Source organism: Haemaphysalis longicornis, unplaced genomic scaffold (genome assembly GCF_048455015.1).
Source record: "Haemaphysalis longicornis isolate Haplotype H1 unplaced genomic scaffold, Haemaphysalis longicornis Haplotype H1 scaffold_1, whole genome shotgun sequence".
In the NCBI taxonomy this organism is placed as follows: Eukaryota; Metazoa; Arthropoda; class Arachnida; order Ixodida; family Ixodidae; genus Haemaphysalis; species Haemaphysalis longicornis.
In genome coordinates this window covers 102,257,537-102,277,173 of record NW_027526203.1, presented here as the reverse complement: position 1 = coordinate 102,277,173, position 19,637 = coordinate 102,257,537, and the positions used below count along the sequence as shown (strand labels likewise).

The 19,637-nt window shown below is 47.0% G+C and overlaps 1 protein-coding gene across 3 annotated transcripts in view; it reads right to left on the bottom strand.

Annotated features, from left to right (window-relative positions):
- Positions 1-19,637, bottom strand: part of LOC144165157 (kunitz-type serine protease inhibitor bitisilin-3-like) — a 169,691-nt gene that overhangs the window by 113,777 nt on the left and 36,277 nt on the right. For 2 of the 3 annotated variants that reach the window (XR_013321394.1, XM_077695270.1), the window contains exons 2-3: positions 7,570-7,636; positions 6,644-6,799 (exon numbers count right to left, since the gene is read on the bottom strand). Coding sequence is in view for 2 of the 3 variants with exons in the window: in XM_077695270.1 (XP_077551396.1) it covers positions 6,644-6,799; positions 7,570-7,636 (223 nt within the window). In the remaining variant the exon portion in view is untranslated. Of the gene's footprint in view, positions 1-6,634; positions 6,800-7,569; positions 7,637-19,637 lie in introns of all 3 variants that reach the window. The other variant, XM_077695265.1, reaches the window with a different exon arrangement.

Genomic DNA, 19,637 nt, shown 5'->3' with positions numbered 1-19,637 from the left:
CGATGGTATTGACGCAATACAGTGATGGTGTATCAGTGTGTTGGTACGATTGATATTGCATTCTGACCGGCTTTATGGTGTATATTGTTCATGTGCTGTTTTGTTTTATGTTGTTTCCAGGTAGTGTTGCGTTTTTTTGTTGTTGTTGCTGCTGATACCGAGTAGTGACCTTGGTATTCTTGACTTGCCCCTCCTGCTAGGGCCATTCTGGCCTGCAGTATTTTGAAATAAATAAAAAAAATTAAAAACATTTACAGAATTCTGGAGTTGCTAGGGGTTTGTGTGGAGGAGAGGCTGGAAGATGGGTTCTTGTTCTTAGTAAGGGGGGGGAGGAGGATATGGCGATCGGCCCACCCCAGTTGACTGAATGCTTCACTACAGTTCGCAAACTGGGGTCACTTAAAATCTAAACTGAATAAACTCGCGCAAGTGCTGTTCGGTAGTTAAATTCGAGGTTTAAAACTATATTATGACCCTTGATTGAAATTTCTGCGGAACCTAAATAAATGATGGAAAACGGCAGCGTCCGGCGGTGTCCTACGGCTGGAGGTCGAATATGACCGGCGGGAGGTCGGCGGAGGAGCGGGGGGATACTACGATATGAACTATTCTAGCTTCACTGTACTATCAGTTTCGTTTGCCCCTAACGAGATTCGCGGCTTGTTTCGTTTTAATAATCAGTATCCTGGAGTAGCTACCTAGGGATGATAAATAAGACTATCTAAACACAGGGCATAAACATGCCCTTGCACTAGGAAACCGCGGTATGTACGTGCGTTGCTTAAAATCAGCTGCCGACAATTTTTACCTACGATTGTCTTTGTGCAGTCGCGCGGGGACGGCCGGAAGCTTGTTATCTAGCTTTATGCTTTCCACAAATATTGACACCCAGTTGCAACATACTACGCGGGGCGCTGCGCGTTTCTGGCGCAAGCACCGCCATTGCCCAGGTCAGGTTAGTTTTGCCAGACTGCTCTCATACCACTGAAGTCCGTGTAACTCCATATTGCGGCCTCTCCGCACGCCAGAATTATTTTGGCCGGAACGTAACGACCTTGCTGGAGGTACCGTTTATAGGCCTCTAAGGAGAGGCGCGCGCGCACAGAACCGTTCCGGCCGGCAGCGGCAAGCGAGGACTGGCCTTCTCCTGAAAACACGTTTCGCGTGACTGGCGGCAGCCGCGCGCCGCACGCAATCCCGCAACGCACCGCCCGCAAACTCCGGAAAATTGCGTGCGCCCGCAGAACGCAAACCCTCCTTTCGCGGACGGCGCGTGCGCACAAGGAATAGCGCGCGCTAATCGCTAGCTTCCGCTATAGTAAAACTCTCTATTAACGCCGGTCTCTCAGAAATCAAGGAAGGCATAGATTCGAAGCATAAAAGAACTAAGCATAAAGCCCACTTTATAGCGAGCGTCTAATCACGTAAGTTTTTAAAATACTTTCCATCTTGAAAACTTGGCATTCTGTTAAATATTTTTCAATATATCCACGGTTCCGTGTCCGCTGCAAGCTAGTTCCTCCCAGAGAACAGTCGCGTAAGAAGGCTCGGCCTTGCTCTAGAGACAAGCGGTAGGCCCAAACTCACAATCGCCAAAAACGCAAAATCTTTAATCAACTGCCCACGAACAAAACGCCTAACCGAGAGCAGAGCAAGAAAAAGATAAAAAGAAATGATAAGACTAATGCAACCACTGATCATGACCCTAATACTGCAGCGCCTACCATACCCCAAATTTACCCGCACCAAACAAAAGGTTAGGAACGCCATCATCGGGGCAGCAAATAATAAGGCACTCCTCAGCCTCGCAATTTTGACCGTGAGACGAACTAACAAAGGGTGGACCACCAGGCTAACAGAACAGACAGGCATATACGGGTCTAGTAGAAGAGTAATGTCATACTCTCGATGCAGTGGTAAAATTACAATATTGGGAGCAAAGAATATACTCGGGAAGCGCAGGAAACGAGCGGGTGAAGGTCAAGGGGAGAGTCTTTCGCCATGGAGTCCTCCTAACTAGGATGTTGCTACTAATGACGGCGAATATGCCCTCAATTTGTGTCTTCCTAACGCATTTCAAGAAGGTGAAGAAACCACTCTCCGAGCACCAACAAAGCGGATGGAAAAACGAAATTGGGAGGGGCCATTGTACCTTTTGACCGACACCCCCTTCCCCATTTGAAAAGAAACTACTGCACGCCATCACAGACATATGCGGCACCGATCCAATAATATGTGTTCAATCCTACACAAGAATAGGCGATATGACAGGACCAAGTTCATTCGGGGAAAGTTCCAATATCATGTGGCCACTGTATCCACCGACCACGGCATGTAAAACAGCACGAGGCCCCAATCATGGTAGTTGTCTAATCTGGCAATCATTGTGACTGTATGACCCTCCGACATACTTGAACAAAGAAGTTGAAGTTGAAGCCATCCTCTTGGCAAGCCTAATAGCGGAAGTACCAAATAGAAGTGTAACAGCATTACAGACTCTCAAAGGACATTATACTGCTTCCTGCTGGCAGAATACCTAAGTGCCTGCCTAACATGTTCCCACCCACAACAGGAAAAGTTGACAACGTCACCTGGACACCCGGACCCAATTGAATGGAACAGAACAACGCACTGACCAAAAGCCTGATGAGCTCACATACCGTGCTCCTTGTGACTACGACTACGACATTGCCCTACTCGAAAAACATTAAGAACGAATCCTCATGCGATGGCTAGGAACACGATATTTCCCCTTGCAAAACCGAGGTCCAATGCCAAAGGATCACGAACTCTGTGGACGAAAAACCAGCACAAGTATCTAAAAATCACTGTGCGTTAATGTGTTCTTCGGGAACATCAGACATTGCCTTAAAACTGTGCTAAAATAGGGGAAATATCCACCCTTTCGACGCAACCTAGCCGTGTCCAAGGTTATAAGTAAGGGAGAACAACTCAAGCAAATAATATATTCCACTTCGAGACATGGGAAGCAGCTTTGACCAGCTCGTTATTCCTCAAGATCAGCGCGAGCTGATGGGGAGAGCAGGGGAAGGAGTTGCTGCATCTGGTGCCGTAAGCCCAGGTTACACCTATGAGCTCCAAATCGTCTCTTCGCCCCATTTTTCTACTACAACTATTTCTTCCAGAACAAACACCTTCTCTCTCTCTCTCTCTCTCTCTCTCTCTCTCTCTCTCTCTCTCTCTCTCTCTTCGAAAGAAAGTAAAACTGTTCAGCCCGGGCTATACATCACACAATCAACATTTTGATACACTGACACTGACGCCTCCTCGCTAAAACTTACCAACACCTCGCATCCGCAATCTTTTACTCTCTCATTTTAAGCCACAGAATCGCAGGAAGCCTTCGCTCCTCCTAGGTGACGGCGATTAAAATCCCTCGCTGCTAGTATTTCTCTTTTCTATTACCATTAGTGCTAGTGAACGTGGATAGGAAATGCAGCAACTGAGTACGAAAACACTCCGTGGGAGTCGAAGTATCGCTATCGTACATCACATCTTAGGATCAAAACATAGATGTCTCTGCAACTTTTTTCTTCCGAGAGCGATGCAAAAAGCTTCGACGCCTTCGACTTCTAATTTCACCACAATTCGGGGCGCCATTGTACAATGGGTTCGTGTTAGCGGTGCAAAGACATCTGCTCTCAAAGAATGCTCGTTAAGAAAAACAACAAGTAAAGCGATTAGATGACTTCAAGGGCACGCCGACTGCGTACTGAATTTTTTTTTCACTTTCGAATTGATTTCTTGCTCAGTTCTGTGTTTTATGTTCGTTTACTATTTCTTCTCATATACAAAATCCCCTTTTATATGGGCCACATTTCTTCCACCCCGAGTTCTAGAAATTTGCTTCCAGATCCCCCTTCCGCCTTACGCCTACAAATGCATTCGGCTCAGTCTCCTACACCTTACACCGCTTCTTTTTTCTTGAAAATGCCGGGTTAAAGCACGTGTTTTAAAACTGTCTGTGCTTGAAACGCATTTTGTGCATCTGGAGCTGTTTAAACACGCACGCGAGCAAAAAATAAACGCACAGCCGCGAAAACCTTGCTCTATTTGACCCCTCGCACTTTAAAAAGACGCCGATAAGTTGGCTTTGCGGCAAGGCTTTCTGATGTAAGGGAATCAAAGAATGTATGAAATCCTAGCTTAATACAGCTAACACAATAGTATTATACTGACATCGAGTATGTTTAAAAACTAATTTTACGTTCGCTCCATGCATTACAAAAAGTTTCTGCGCCGAGATTCGAACCCTCGACTGTCGATTGGATGACGCACACTTTATGCACTACGCTACATCTTTTCTTTGTTTTGTTACTACGCTACGCCTTTCCTGGATTCGACAATATAGAACACATCACGGATTAACAGTGTAAATGATCATACAACAAAAACGTGTTGAGGCCACCCGACTGAGGGCTAGCGATGTCCTTTTAAATTCCTTCAATGACGTCAGCTGCTCTATTTTTGGCAGCCACACAGGCGAGGCGTCTTGAGATTTAATAACCTCCACAAAACGACCTACACTTTCTCTTTAATACTGCTTTGCAAAACGGGCATGTACGTCGCTGTACAGCCTTGCTGTGCGTGAGCGCCGTATGCTGTGGAGGCCCAGCACCATGACTAAGTCATAGGGCACTCCACCCTTGTTGTCTACGGAGAGATACCTTATGATATGAGGGTATAGACGGTACTCGTTGAAAAGTTTAGCGGTCAATGTCTTCGCTTGGCAACACCGGAAACGGCCACAGACATTGCCGATGCGCCACGGACACGGCGCAGCCTGGGCCACTGCAGCCGCACGCCGAAGAAAAAAAAGACACCGGCGTGCGTCATCTGCTCCGTTCCAATCCAATTCTAAACTGTGGAGCCAACAGAGATGTTATTAATCGCACTCACAGTGAACTCGACGCAATACTTTGTGTTCGGTGAAGAGTTCGTAACGTGAAACACAGTCATGTGTTTCACAGTCGTGCTTAGCACAGACAAGTGCCGCCATCCCGCGGAGCCCGATGTAACGAGTGACGGCGCACTCACAGGGTTGCATGGAGGAGAAGAGGGGTGCCTGATCTTCGGGCTGTGCGCACAACGTCGCCTAGCAACAGACGCTTGGCCACAGATATGGCGGTGCACTCGCATGGTTGCCAGCATGCATTCCACGCCATTGAATACCGTGGATAGCGGGAAGTCTTTGCAAAGTGTCCGCAGTAAACATCCCAAAAATATACGCCCTCGCAACAATGAAAAAAAAAAACATGGCCTATCGTCTCCGGGGATTTGCAGCTAAAGCAATCTCCACTACCCCCCGTCCCCTCCAGTGTTCCACACTAGCGCCCCTAGCGGATTTCTAGATTTCTGCCTTCGGCGTGCCGGTGCCGCTTGGGCCACAATTTAAATATTCTACTTCTGTCTGAGTTCTAGTTTCGTGATAGCATCGATTATGTACTTCCGCGCACGCTTGATAAGCACCGCTGATAGCAGGCGGCTGGCAGGCACGGAAAAATGGAGGAATGAGCCTAATAACACTATCGCGTTAATAACAGAGGCCAACAGCTAATTGCAATTCATAACGCAAGCCATCAGTGTAAATGAGCAACTTGCTCTTCTAAAGTGCCCTGTAGCATACGTCCAGGCTACTACAGCATATTTTAGCTTCCTTCACTTTATCTTCCTTGCTGTTTGCTGTGAGACAGTCTGCCTGCAGCCGGTTAATGCTCGTTCTTCTCTATAATCCGGAGATTGTTGCACTGAGGCTACGCTGGATTGCATCCCCGCTATCCGCATCCTCACCAGCTCAGGCGCTACATTTTGTCCAGCATTTTTTCTATACACTTGCAACTTGAGTCTTACTTCACAGTATGACAAATTTACTTCTTTATGCTATTGCTTTGTAATGTTAATCTCTCTTTTTGCATATACATACAAACACACGTACTTAGGTACACTCATATATACGTTTGTGCATGGTAAATGAAGGACTTTACGGAAATGCGCGAGAAATACGAAATGGGGAAAAGAAATGTTTAAAATCCTGAATTTTGGCTAAACGAATTTTGGCTAACACTTGCTGCTTTGATTGACACCAGATTTGTCAATGAACTCAAAATTCAGCGCTGGAAATGTCGAACGAAAAACCGGTACGTTCTCATCCAAGAATGTTTACTTTGTTACAAAAAGTTTTAAACGATGCACATATTCCTTTTTAACTAGTCATGACTAGTTCGCCAAACTTTTATTCGTTTTTGAATTGCGCTTTGGAAGGTATCTTGTACGAACACGTTTCTTCGTTGTGATTGAATTTACAGGTTGACGGCAAAGAAAGGTCAACACCACCCTTTTCAATAAAATAGATAGGACCGACAGCATCACTTTATTGCTCATGTTTGTGTGGGGTTTGCTAAGGTCGTAATAGACAGGCATAGTCATTTTTACTTATTAAACTTTCCCGAGGTAACCGTCTGTTGCCCGCTCTTTCTCCTTCCCTTCCACCCCTAACCCCTTCAATGAAAGACAGGGCTGGCACCCTATCTTTCCTCAGTGTCGGTTTTGGCAAAATTCTTTGCGCAGGCTTGCGTTAGGCTCTAATGCAGGATAATTTAAACAGACCTATTACCTCTCTTACCTTCGCACTCGTCGATACATTCACGAGAGTCCGCGAAGTTATTTTCGTTGCCTGCGCAGCCATTGAAACCTTCGCAAAAGCCGGAAGTGAAATTGAAGAAGTAACGCCGCGTGTTATCGCCACAGGGCACCATTTTCAGTGGAAGCCTGCAAACCCCTGCAGAGAAAAATATTGAGGTATCATCACAAATAAAACTATTAAACCAACAGCAAAAGTGACAGGCGCATCTTTGAAGCGCTTCACGGAGATTTTCTAAGGCAGTGTAAACGTATGAGCTGCACAAGAATTCGCGTCAGCAAAACATTTATTTTTCACGTTTTTAATGGGCGCTATGACTGACATCATGAAAGCGGATTATTTTGCAGATGCTAGCAACACAAAGCAGTTATCGAAATAGGCAGATAACAATGTGAAGCACACAGCGAGTTTGATAGATATTCACAGTCACATAACGCGTCATAACGCTTTATGAGCTCAGCTACCGAAGCTGCTGCGTGCAGTGCGCCGTTCCAAGATCTTGGAGTATGTGTGTCTAAGGATGGCAGCGGTTTCGCAAATACTGTAAATTTTATAGTATACCAGGGTCTTTGTTCCATGCGCGAAACAATGTTGGATGCTGGAGTGTAAATTTTGTCAGCAAAACTGTGGCATTATGATTCAGATTAAAGCTTAGACCATGCGCACAGCCGCACAACGCCTTGCTCAGCGATTACTAGATTTTCTAAGAACTGCGACTCTAGAGAAATCTGAAAAGGTCATATTAGAGAAGTTTCGTTCCATGAACCACTTTGGCACGGCGGCTGTAAAACCAGTGGTTGAATAGTGATCTGAATGATCGGAGCAAGGTGCCGCATACACAAATTGGCTCACGCTGGTTTCAAGCTATAGGTTTGTCTATAGTTTCGTGTTACGCGCCGCAAACGTACCGGAGCCTAGAATCCCACCCCACGCCGAGCAGGCCAGAAGAAAAAGCGGCCAGATGACGTACTTTTCCTGCATGGAGAAAAAAAAAGTTCGAAAGGGCAGGGGTATCAACTGTGATGCAGAGAAGTTTTCAGTACACAAAAACACTAGCTGGATATTGACTATCGTTTTCCGGCGCCAACGAAGCCCAGTGAAATATGGGCATTTAAGACGGAACGCTAAACTAACGAATCTTTTGTTGGGCGAAACGTATTGGTAGAAGTAGACTAGGGTATTTTCACAATACCTGCGCGCCTCCGATTGTAACGCGAAGGTAAATTTAGTTGACAAAATTTGAAAAAAAACAAATGGTTGCCTATTCTACCCCAACCCTGTAAAAGACATGGCACCACGTACCTGGCAGAAGGCATTTGATTAGCCGCTCGCAACTGCTGCCGCTAATTTGTAAATTTCCTTATCCTGTTTGCGCTGTCATTACGACTGGAGCGCAGAACACTAAAGGCATTTGCTACTTCAAGTGACAATTTAACTTCCCACGTGACGGGCTATTAGTACATCCGCTGCTTTTTTATGAATTCCGACAAGGAGTCAAGTTCCTGAAAACAGCCGTTTTCGCGCTGGTGGAGCGTGCCTTAAATTAAGGCTCAGCTTTGCTTACACACAACGCCAACTCCTGTCTGCTGCACATCCTGTGTCGGTGAAGTCGCTCGCTTCCCTTGCTCTGGTCAAGTGAAATTACCTTGCGCTTGAAGAACGCTCTTCGAAGTCATAGCGACTCAAACAACGTGCTGATTTCAGAGCAGCAATATGCACAACATGTCACTAAGGGTTTCAAGGGCTTGGTTCTGCTCTGTTGTATGCAGTAGCTCATATGTATACGTTTTTATTATCACTTTTTTTTGCGAGTGCATCTTTGTAAACTGACACTATTCGTATTTTGTACGTTCCAGTATGTGCCTCGTGGTTTTTTTGTCGTTTTTTGTCTTTTTTCCCCTCAGCAAAACATGATTCTCGTGTAGCGTTCTCACATTTTTATAATGCAATATCTTTTTTTTTGTTAAGATGTTAGCGTGCATATATTTTTCCTTTGAATATTTTTGTTATCGCAGTATGATTGCGATACTTTGGTGTGTTTTGTATTGATTACTGTAGAAGATATACAGCATGCATATTGCCGTCTGCTACTTGACCTTTGAATTGGGCTGACGGGCTTGTCAAGCTGCTCTATGCAGCTTTTATCGTCAGCCTTGCGATATACTAACGATGCACTGAAATAAAGGATACCTCGCCTAAAAAAAAAGGTGCAACCATCCAGAAACGGGTGCGGGGAGATGTAGTGATGATGATAAAAGCTTTATTTTGCCCAAAACTGGATGAAGGGAAGAAAAAGAAGTGGGGGTCTTGCTGGATACCTCCCCCTCAGATAAGCGGCCTGTACACCTTGGGCGCGAGGTGCCTCTTCGGCCAGTTGGACGACCTTGATCTAAATGTTGGGGTCGGAGCTAAGCAAACACGTCTCCCAGTGCTCCGCGCTGGTAATACGGAAGTGTTAAAGTAGAGTTCATGGCAGAGCTTCACAAGACGAAATCATAAGAGTGAGGTTGACTCGCTGTGTGCACCACCTGCATTGATATTTGTGAAATTCGGGATCACATGTTCACGACTGATTGGATTGAGTTAAATTTCGCAATGAGTTGTGGTCCATGGCAATGCTGCTGGACGCTTTTGAGAGGGTTTCAGTTTTCAGCCCGATTGCAACACGCACACAAATTTGAAGGCCACTTTTATCGAAAAAATGTGGGCGTTAGAATCGTGCAACTACGCTGAACACCGAGTGAAATAAGCGGTCTGCCCAGGGCAGGCATTATGAACCCACTCAGCCTTACTCAACATGCGTAATGGCCAGCACTCGAGAAATGCGAAACGCTAGCCAGCGGAAAATCAGGACTGAAACTAGGGAAAAAATAAAATTGTAAAATCAAATAAACTAAGCTGCCACGGCAACTACTTCTTATTGAACTTGAATGTGTGTCATGGAAGCTCCGAATGCTGATAAACAAGTCTGTTGCGTCACGCACACGCTCTCGAACACACACACACACGCACATGCACACACATGCACCCGCACACACACACACGCAAACGCACACGCACACGCACACACGCACACGCGCGCACATACGCACACACGCACACGCACACACACACGCACATACACACGCAAACGCACACGTACACGCACACGCACACACCCACGCACACACGCACACACGGGTACACAGACACGCACGCACACGTACAAATGCGCACACACACACGCGCGCACGCACGCACACGCACACGCAAACACAAATACGCACACGCTCACGAACAAACACACGCACACGCACACGCACACACGCACGCGCGCCCACACGAACACACGCACACAAGCACACACACGGACACGCACACGCACACACACACGCACACACCTGCGCGCACACACGCACACGAACATGCACGCAAGCACGCACACACGCGCACGCACATGCAAGCACGCACACGCACACGTACACACGCACACACGCGCACGCGCACGCACACGCACACGCATGCACGCACGCACACACACACGCACACACGCACGCACGCACGCACGCACGCACGCACATGCACACACACACATGCACAGGCACACACGCACGCACACACGCACGCACGCACACAGGCACACGCACACACACACAGCATGCACACACGTACGCACGGACCCATCTGAAATGCTGGTAGAATTAACAGGGATTACACATGAAACAACCTGTGGACAATGCCATGGAAGCCATACAGACAGTAGTTGGTCCCATTCTTTGTGTAAAAATTGGTACTTCGAAACGCTGGAGACAAAATAAAAGGGACACAAACGCACAGCTCACTGCAGTTCGTTCCTTAACACGCTACTCTCCAAAAATGTTTACGATGCTGTACCAGTACAGCTGCCGGGGCGGCTGTATTCTTCCATTTCTGCTTTAGTTCAGTGTGTGTTCTGGTATCCTGCGCCCAGCTTTAAAAGCCACCGCCGGTATGGCGACTCAGGAGGAATGTGACATTTGCAGACTCCCAGGCCGTTGCTCAAGCGTCTAACAGCTGTCGGGAGAGTAGAATAAGTGGTAACCCTTTTGTGTTAGCTGCGGTGCCAAGACTTCCAGAACCGGAGCGCCATTGTGCATACAGCTCAAAATAATTGCAGTATGAGGGCCTAGTTTAGTGAACACAAAAAGGCAAGCCAGCTGTGAAGGATGTTAAAGAGGCTGGCAAGTGTAAATACTTGTTAAGTGTTACCCTCAATAACTGTTGGGTGGCTGAGTTTTTGGTTGCTGACCACAAGGGCGTGCGTTCGGTCACGGCACCAATCTGCCGTTTTTCTGATGTACACGAAAAAGAAAAACTTCATTGTGTCGAGATTTTGACGCACGTTAAAGATCCCCAGGTGCTTTAATTGTAACATCGGCCGGCATAATGCTGTGTGCTTCATAGTAGAGTCCTAAGCAGCTTCCGGGCATCAAAAACACCAATATTTTTTGGGAAGTGCGCTTCTACGAGGAAAGAGTAAAGACGGCCCACTACATGGTTTTGAATTTTTACGTGCCTAGTTTCCACGCGATATGTTTCTACTCCTTGTTGCGGCATTCGTCCATCGGATAAGCAAGACACCAAAAGACAGATTTCACTCTAGGCGTTCCTTCCTTTGTCCGACCTTTCAGAAACAAACGTGTCATCACTGCGGAAGCAGCGAGCGCTGTGGTGTGTGGTATAATCGTCAATGTTTCAGGACTCGTGGAGCGGAAACGTTCCCTTTTTACGTATCCAAATAATCATCATACATATACCACAGAAAACTGTTCGCGTATCGAAGGCACCTCATCATTCTGGAAGAAATGTATTCCCCATAAGTTGCAGGCACTACGTATTTTGACCGACCATTCAGAAGCAAACGTGTCATCACTGCGGAGGAAGCGAGCGCTGTGGAAGAAAAAAACAGCACAAAAGTAGAGGACACATGCGCACAGGCAGGCCCCTCCCGTGCTGTCCCACTCGTCCAGCGCTCATCCTTTCTGCTTGTTCCGCTTTTGCGTATCTTTCACCGCTGCTTCATTTCTAGAAGAAGCATTTTCACTACTGTATTGCTCCTGCTAGTCGTTCCGCAGAGGTGGGGGTAAAGAGCGCCTTCCCGAAAGAGTTATATCTAGTGATTCGCGCGTATATTCACCCTTCCAGCTGGCAATCGCATAATCGTTTGTAAGACTCCACAATTTAGAGACGGAAATATGGTGGTGGTCTGGAACGGAGACGTATTCATGGTGACGCCAGCAACTCAAATTCCATTCCACTGATCACAGACATATACAGTGACGGACCGTTAACTACAGCTAACTTTTCACATCCTCGAGAACGAGACTGCTAACAAATTATCCGAGGTGGCCAAACAATCGAATTCACGGGTAGCGTTTAAGTAGCCGCCGTAGGATTTATTTTATGCTACAACTGATGAAAAAAATCGCGCCAATCCACCCCGTGAATGTGGTTGGAAAGCAAAGCTGTAAACGGCACCCATAACGATTACTCATGCGACGTCACTTAAAATCACTCACATCGCTCTACAAATAGTAAAACCAGAGAGAAGTGAAATGCACTTAACCACACCATTTATTACTTCAAAGAGGTATTCTTGGTGAGGTTAAATCAATGCATGATGCATGAACGGTGTTTGGTTGAGTTGTATTGGTATAGCACAACAGTGGAAACTTTTTTTTATAAAATCAAAGTAAGCTCCAACCCGGTGTTAGACGATCTGACTTCTCCGTCTCTGCACCACGGACGGAGGCGACGAGACGGAAAGGTCAGGGTAAGGCGAAGGTACGGTCTGTTTCAGAGGGCGATAATGCTGGATTATCTCCCTGGACGTGACAAGCGGGTGACTGTCCTCGTGCAGCTCCATAGCACGGGAGGTAAAAGCGCAGGCTTGTTGGGTGGGCGTATTTGTTGCCCTCCATTGAAGCGTGAGGTGGTGTCCAGATGAGCTGAAGGGAACCGTTTGGGGAGTGGTTTTTTAGCACGCACAGTGCATGTCAGGACACCCAACCCGACTGGTAATTCCAGTAGGCTTGCTGGGAATCGGTGACTACCCTCCGAACCCCTGGTTGAGTGAGAGCCAAGGTGATGGCTGCCTCTTCTGCTGCCGTCATTTGTTGGGTCCTAAGCGAGGTATACGCAAGGAGGTTGGTTCTGATGGTAGCCACGATGATGGCGTGTTGCTGTCCTCGATCTTTGGAGAAGTCTGTGTAGATAACTGCATGAGCCGCACCGAGGGTGGTGTTTAGCGCTTGAGACCGTGCTTTTCGTTGACCCTCGTCATGTGAGGGGTTCATATTTCTATGCAAAGGGAGCATCTTTAGTTTTAGTCGCCGATAGTCTGGGAGTACGTCAAGCGGAGTGACATTCTGGGCTGCCCAGCCAATCTGGTGAAGCATGCGGTTACCCACGGCAGTTCTGAGTCGGACCTCCTGGTTAGAAAGATGGCCTTCTATCAGCTCTTCCACCGTGTTGTGGAGCCCGTGATAAGCAGCCTCAGTGTGGACGCACTCATGAGAACACCAATGGCCTGCTCAACCGCCTTTCTAATCATTATATAGAGCATCTCTATGTCTTCCTCGTCGAGAAGAAGATAGGGGTTTGTCGTAAGTAACTCTCGAGAGGACAAAAGCTTCAATTAATCGAAAGGTACCGGATTCTTTTAGGCCTCGCTTCTTGGTGGCAACTCGCCTGACCATGTCTATGATTAGATTAATATTGTTTTTGAGGCGGTGCAAGGAGACGTCACTCTTGGTGTTGGTCTGGAAATGTAGGCCCAGAATCTTGATGCTGGGGTTTGGAGTGATGGCCTTGTCATCAAGGACTATTTTAATGTATTCCTTGATTTGGCGTGAGGGCGGACGGCAAGGAGCTGTGATTTTTTACGTGAACGCTGGAGGCCACAGGCTTTAGCTCATTGGCGTACTAAAAGTGACATTCCATGGATTGGTGTGAGCTTCCTTTAATTTTTGTAACTCTTAGCACATGAGCAAGGTGAGCACAGGGCCGCTAGACGGGCGTGAGTGGTCGTGTGACGCTTTCACGTGGCATTCAGCGAGAAGGCAGGGGGTAAACCCGTAGATGTGCAAGGTCAGTACACCATTTGTCTTCTCGTGTTCGTGTGGGCACGTAGCTAAATCGGTAAGATAACGGGCTTTCGCTTTGTTAGTCTGTTAGTTCCAGGTTCGAATCCCGGCGGTGCCCATAAATTCTTTTATTTGTTAGCTGGAGTTTTCTGGTGACACCAACGGTCGCGAAAGAACCCTTGGGGGGGTAGAGGTAGAAAGCTTTGCTTTAAAAACGTATACCTCTCGTATTTAAACGCGTATTCATTTGCTCAATAAATGACAGGGCTTCGTTTGGACGCAAGTGAATAATCTTGGCAGAAACGTGAAAGAACCGGAGTCGTTGGGTCGTGATGGGCGGAAACAAAGGGACAGCATTTTTAAGTGCAAAGCTTCACGGAAGTGCTTAGCTGCTCGCCGTACGTGCCGATTAATATTCAATTTACTATTCTGGGCAATTTTGTGGCATCTGCTAATGGCATTATTTAGTGTGCTCGGTAGAATCGGCGCCAAGTTGTTTTTGTGCTTTACGGGTGCTGAATTCTACTGTAGAAGAAGTGACAACTGGGCTAGTTGGTAATGCATATGGGACATCTTGAAGGTAGCGCACTTAAACACGGACACTAGCGAAAGAATCGACAAATCACAACGCTGCGCGTTACAATCGGGGGGGAAGGGGGGGGGAGTTAGAAGCGTGCAAATATGGTAACTTCTATAAGAAGTTGCCTATTCAATGGTTTATGAAGAGAGGAGGAGCGTGTTTTGAGTCTGTTATTGTGTTAGGGCAAATTAAACTAGCCATCTAGATGCAGCACGGTTACCTTGCATCTTCAGGGCAGAAGGTAGCTTTTCCCCGCAGGGCCTATATTAATTGACTGTATTTGCACCATATGTCCTGGGTGTATAAGAGTACATATGGTGTTTGCCTATTTTCGAAGCACTAGGCAACACATTTGGGACAGCCATTGCAAATTAGCGCCAATATAGCTTACGCGGAACGTGTCATCCCTTTATAAAGGCAGGGCTCAGAGTTGCTTTAGTGCACCGCACTGAAATAAGGACTAATCACGTCATCAAAACCGGAAGTGAATTGCCTACACAAAGCGACATAACTGCCGGTTCTTACACCGGACTGATGTCATCACGGTCACTTATCCATTCCGAAACCTTCTAGCATGTTGTAGCGATGAGCTCTTAATCCCCTAGGGCTGTGACTGACACATCTGGGTGAAGCCCATACGTGCAGACGATTCACAGGGCCATCTTCGAGTGGTGAAGTGACGAATGGCACCATTTTGTTTATGTGTACAAGGCTAGGGGAATGTAGGCTACACTGTCATTTTCCTAATCAGATATTGCTTAATTTGTTTGAGGTATAGCGTTCGTTCAATGTTGGCTATGTTAGAAAGCCCTTGAAAATTAACACAAATGGTTTTATACATATGGCCTTGCTAAAGAAGCCGAACGCATGGTTGTCCTGGGCCCAGTCCACTCCACCAGCGACAATTTCTCGGAAATTTTGCATCATTACGGACTCTCCCGACACCCTTAAAAAAGTGAACGCCTAATTATACGGGCACAAAAATACTTTTTGCCATCGGAGACCTTAAACTTGAAGGTATCGCCATCCGCATCGTTCGGTCACCTGGACACACGCCTGGGGCACACGACAACCACATGGGTCACAACACCACCAGGGAGGGACTTGACATACCTCCAGTGCTTCCCAGTGTACCACTGCAACAGCCACCACGACCAGACTGGCAACTCTACAACAGGAAATTCAAGGCAGAGATCCGCAAGAGGCTGCAAGATTCCACCCTAGTTGGTGTACTAGCCCCGCTCAAGAGGTTCGCACGCTCGGGGGAGGCAAAAACTAATAAGATATTTGGCAACAGTACACTAACTCCTCATGTAGTACACAGATGGTTCCACGAAGCCAACTAACACATCCAACGCTGCCCATTTTGTGACGATACATGCCTGCCCAAGCTATATTATTTGATATGGCACTGTGCACACTTCACGACTGGTCGCGAGCCGCTATTGGAACTTCGTTCTCGACCTGCAGATGAAGCGAATTCACAATGCGTTCGAGCAGACACCTCGGTTTAAGAGAAAATATTTGAATATTCACTAGCCTGTGGTATATACAAGCTGGTCTGATAACCTAAACCGAATGCTGCCCAAAACGTTCTTGAGCACCTGACTCTTCACGAAATCTACAAACTATATTTCCACGGAACCATAAACTTCGAAACGCTCTCCACGAATTAAATTTGTTGAACCTCGAACCATGATTTTTCTTTGACACTTTCCTCCATCCGCATTCCTTCCTGTGGATTTTTATCCGCAACTCTACAGAGCCTTACAGGGTTGTTGAATTTATATTTCGGTGGTGGCCAGGCCAACGTCTCATAGCCAGCATGTATGAACCGAACAGCCTGCCTTTGAATCTGATTAATGTCTTGTGCACTTCGGACAATGGAAACGTATTGAGAGCCAGACCTTGTTAGACTGCTACATGAACGGCATTTTGTGCTAATTATGTTTTTGCATATATAAACAAGTTTCATGTATTGCTAATACAAAGCGGAATTTTAAATTTAGCTAATGTGAAGTTGATATTTGTGGTCTTCTTCGAGCGGAAGCTCTAAGTTAAATATATGATTCCGCCATATTGGGCTTCTTGTAATTGTTAAATTGAGCTACTAAAGACTTTCGATTAGCAGGTGAGCAATAATTGGCACACTGACACTCAAGGGGGGAATATTTTCGGTGGTGCGGGTGAATACGGTTTTATTACGATGAAGTGTCATGCCTCAAAAAGTAAGAGCACCATCCTTATTTTCGTTTAAGGCAACGAGCATGTTTATTTATTTATTTATTTATTTATTTATTTACAATTAATAATATCCCATGACTCAAACAATGAAAAGGGGGCTACAGGAAAATCAAACATAAACACAAAAGCAAACAACAGTGCAGGATAGCTTGTGGCTAACACAAAATTCTTCCCAAATTCGCAAAGTACAATAAAACCCAAATTTCTCGCATTTTTTGTGACGATCCGCCGTCGTCTGCGCTGTGTCCAACCTCTTCTATGACTGAGCCTGCACGCATTGTTCCCAAATACGCAAAGTACAATGAAACAACCCTGCAACACTCTTTTAGCAGCGCAAATAAACCTGCGCGACGTTTAGATAAAACTGCCAGGAATACCTGAGCCAAATATTACACGTGCATGTGAAGCGGTGAGAGCGCTAATCGCTGTGAACGACGCGGAAAAAGCAATCGCGCTCTCCAATTTTCCTCATTATGCACCACTGGCACGGCCGAAATGACGTCGTTCCTGTCCTATTGGCTGTGGCTGGTCAACTTCACAGCTTATTTCTCGCATTTCCTGTGAAGATCTGTCGTCGTCTGCGCTGTGTACCAACCTCTTCTATGCCTCAGCCTGTACGCATTGTTTTGGCGTTCTTTTTGTGTTTTAAAGCAAAGCTTTCTACCTCTACCCCCCAAGGGTTCTTTCGCGACCGTTGGTGTCACCACAAAACTCCAGCCAACAAATAAAAGAATTTACTGGCACCGCCGGGAATGGAACCTGGAACTAATAGACTAACAAAGCGAGAGCCCGTTGTCTTACCGATTTAGCTACGAGCCCACGCGAACACGGGAATACAAATGGTGGACTCACCAAGCACATCTACGGGTTTACCCCCTGCCTTCTCGCTGAATGCCACGTGAAAGCGTCACACGACCACTCACGCCCGTCTAGCGGCCCTATGCGCACCTTGGTCATGTGCTAAGAGTTACAAAAATTAAAGGAAACTCACACCAATCCATGGAATCTCACTTTTAGTACGCCAATGTGCTAAAGCCTGTGGCCTTCAGTGTTCACGTAAAAAATCACAGCTCCTTGTCGTCCGCCCTCACGCCAAATCAAGGAATACATTCAAATACTCCTTGAGGACCAGGCCATCACTCCAAACCCCAGCATCAAGATCCTGGGCCTACATTTCCAGGCCAACACGAAGAGTGACGTCTCCTTGCAGCGCCTCAAAAACAGCATTAATCTAATCATACACATGATCAGGCTAGTTGCCACCAAGAAGCGAGGCCAGAAAGAATCCGGTACCTTTCGAATAATTGAAGCTTTTGTCCTCTCGGGAGTTACGACAAACCCCTATCTTCTTCTCGACGAGGAAGACACACAGATGCTTTATATAATGATTAGAAAGGCGGTTGAGCAGGCCATTGGTCTTCTCATGAGTGCGTTCACACTGAGGCTGCTGAGCACGGGCTCCACAACACGGTGGAAGAGCTGATAGAAGGCCATCTTTCTAACCAGAAGGTCCGACTCAGAACTGCCGTGGGTAACCGCATGCTTCACCAAATTGGCTGGGCAGCCCAGAATGTCACTCCGCTTGACGTACTCCCAGACTATTGGCGACTAAAACTAAAGATGCTCCCTTTGCATAGAAATATGAACCCCTCACATGACGAGGGTCAACGAAAAGCACGGGCTCAAGCGCTAAACACCACCCTCGGTGCGGCTCATGCAGTTATCTACACAGACTTCTCCAAAGATCGAGGACAGCAACACGCCATCATCGTGGCTACCATCAGAACCAACCTCCTTGCGTATACCTCGCTTAGGACCCAACAAATGACGGCAGCAGAAGAGGCAGCCATCACCTTGGCTCTCACTCAACCACGGGTTCGGAGGGTAGTCACCGATTCCCAGCAAGCCTACTGGAATTACCAGTCGGGTTGTGTGTCCTGACCTGCACTGCGCGTGCTAAAAAACCACTCCCCAAACTGTTCCGTTCAGCTCATCTGGACACCCCCTCACGCTTCAATGGAGGGCAACAAATACGCCCACCCAACAAGCCTGCGCTTTTACCTCCCGTGCTATGGAGCTGCACGAGGACAGACACCCGCTTGTCACGTTCAGGGAGATAATCCAGCATTATCGCCCTCTGAGACAGACCGTACCTTCGCCTTACCCTGACCTTTCCAGAAAACAACAAACTACCCTACCTCTCATACAATCCGGGCTCCTTCCCGCGGCATACGCGTCTTCACGTAATGCATCCGAATCGCTACGACGCTGGACGTAAATTTTTCTCAGAAGTAGGAATACTCCACCCCGTAATCGGGGTGTGCGACTTTAGCCCTGAGCACCCTCCTCTCTTTCCGTCAACTACCCAACACGAGCAATGGGAGATGCTGCTGTCCAGGCCTTCTCTACCTACCCAGCTTCAGCGGGTGGACAGAACACATGCCGCGCGGGACTGCATATGGGCCCCACAGAAGAAGGAATCGCTCCCCATGGCTGCACTCTGGGCCGTTCAGAAATCTGAACAGAAGTATTTCTTCCTCCTCCTTCTCAGCCGCAAGTCTCGTCGCCTCCGTGCGCGGCGCAGAGACGGAGAAGTCAGACCGTTTAACACCGGGTTGGAGCTTACTTTGATATAAAAAAAAAGTTTCCACTCTTGTGCTACACCAATACAACTCAACCAAACACCGTTCATGCATCATGCATTGATTTAACCTTACCAAGAATATCTCTTTGAAGTAATAAATGGTGTGGTTAAGTGCATTTCACTTCTCTCTGGTTTTACTATTTGTAGAGCGGTGTGAGTGATTTTAAGTGACGTCGCATGAGTAATCGTTATGGGTGCCGTTTACAGCTTTGCTTTCCAACCACATTCACGGGGTGGATTGGCGCGATTTTTTTAGTGTGCGGGGAGTTTGAGTGACCACCTCAATACTTCCCTTTCAACCAGACCGCTCGACAACAAACGTTGAATGCTTCGAAAACGCCCCACCTGCCTGAGTGCGCATAACCCAGGAGGTAGGTACCCTTGCTTTTTGTTGCATCAGAGGGG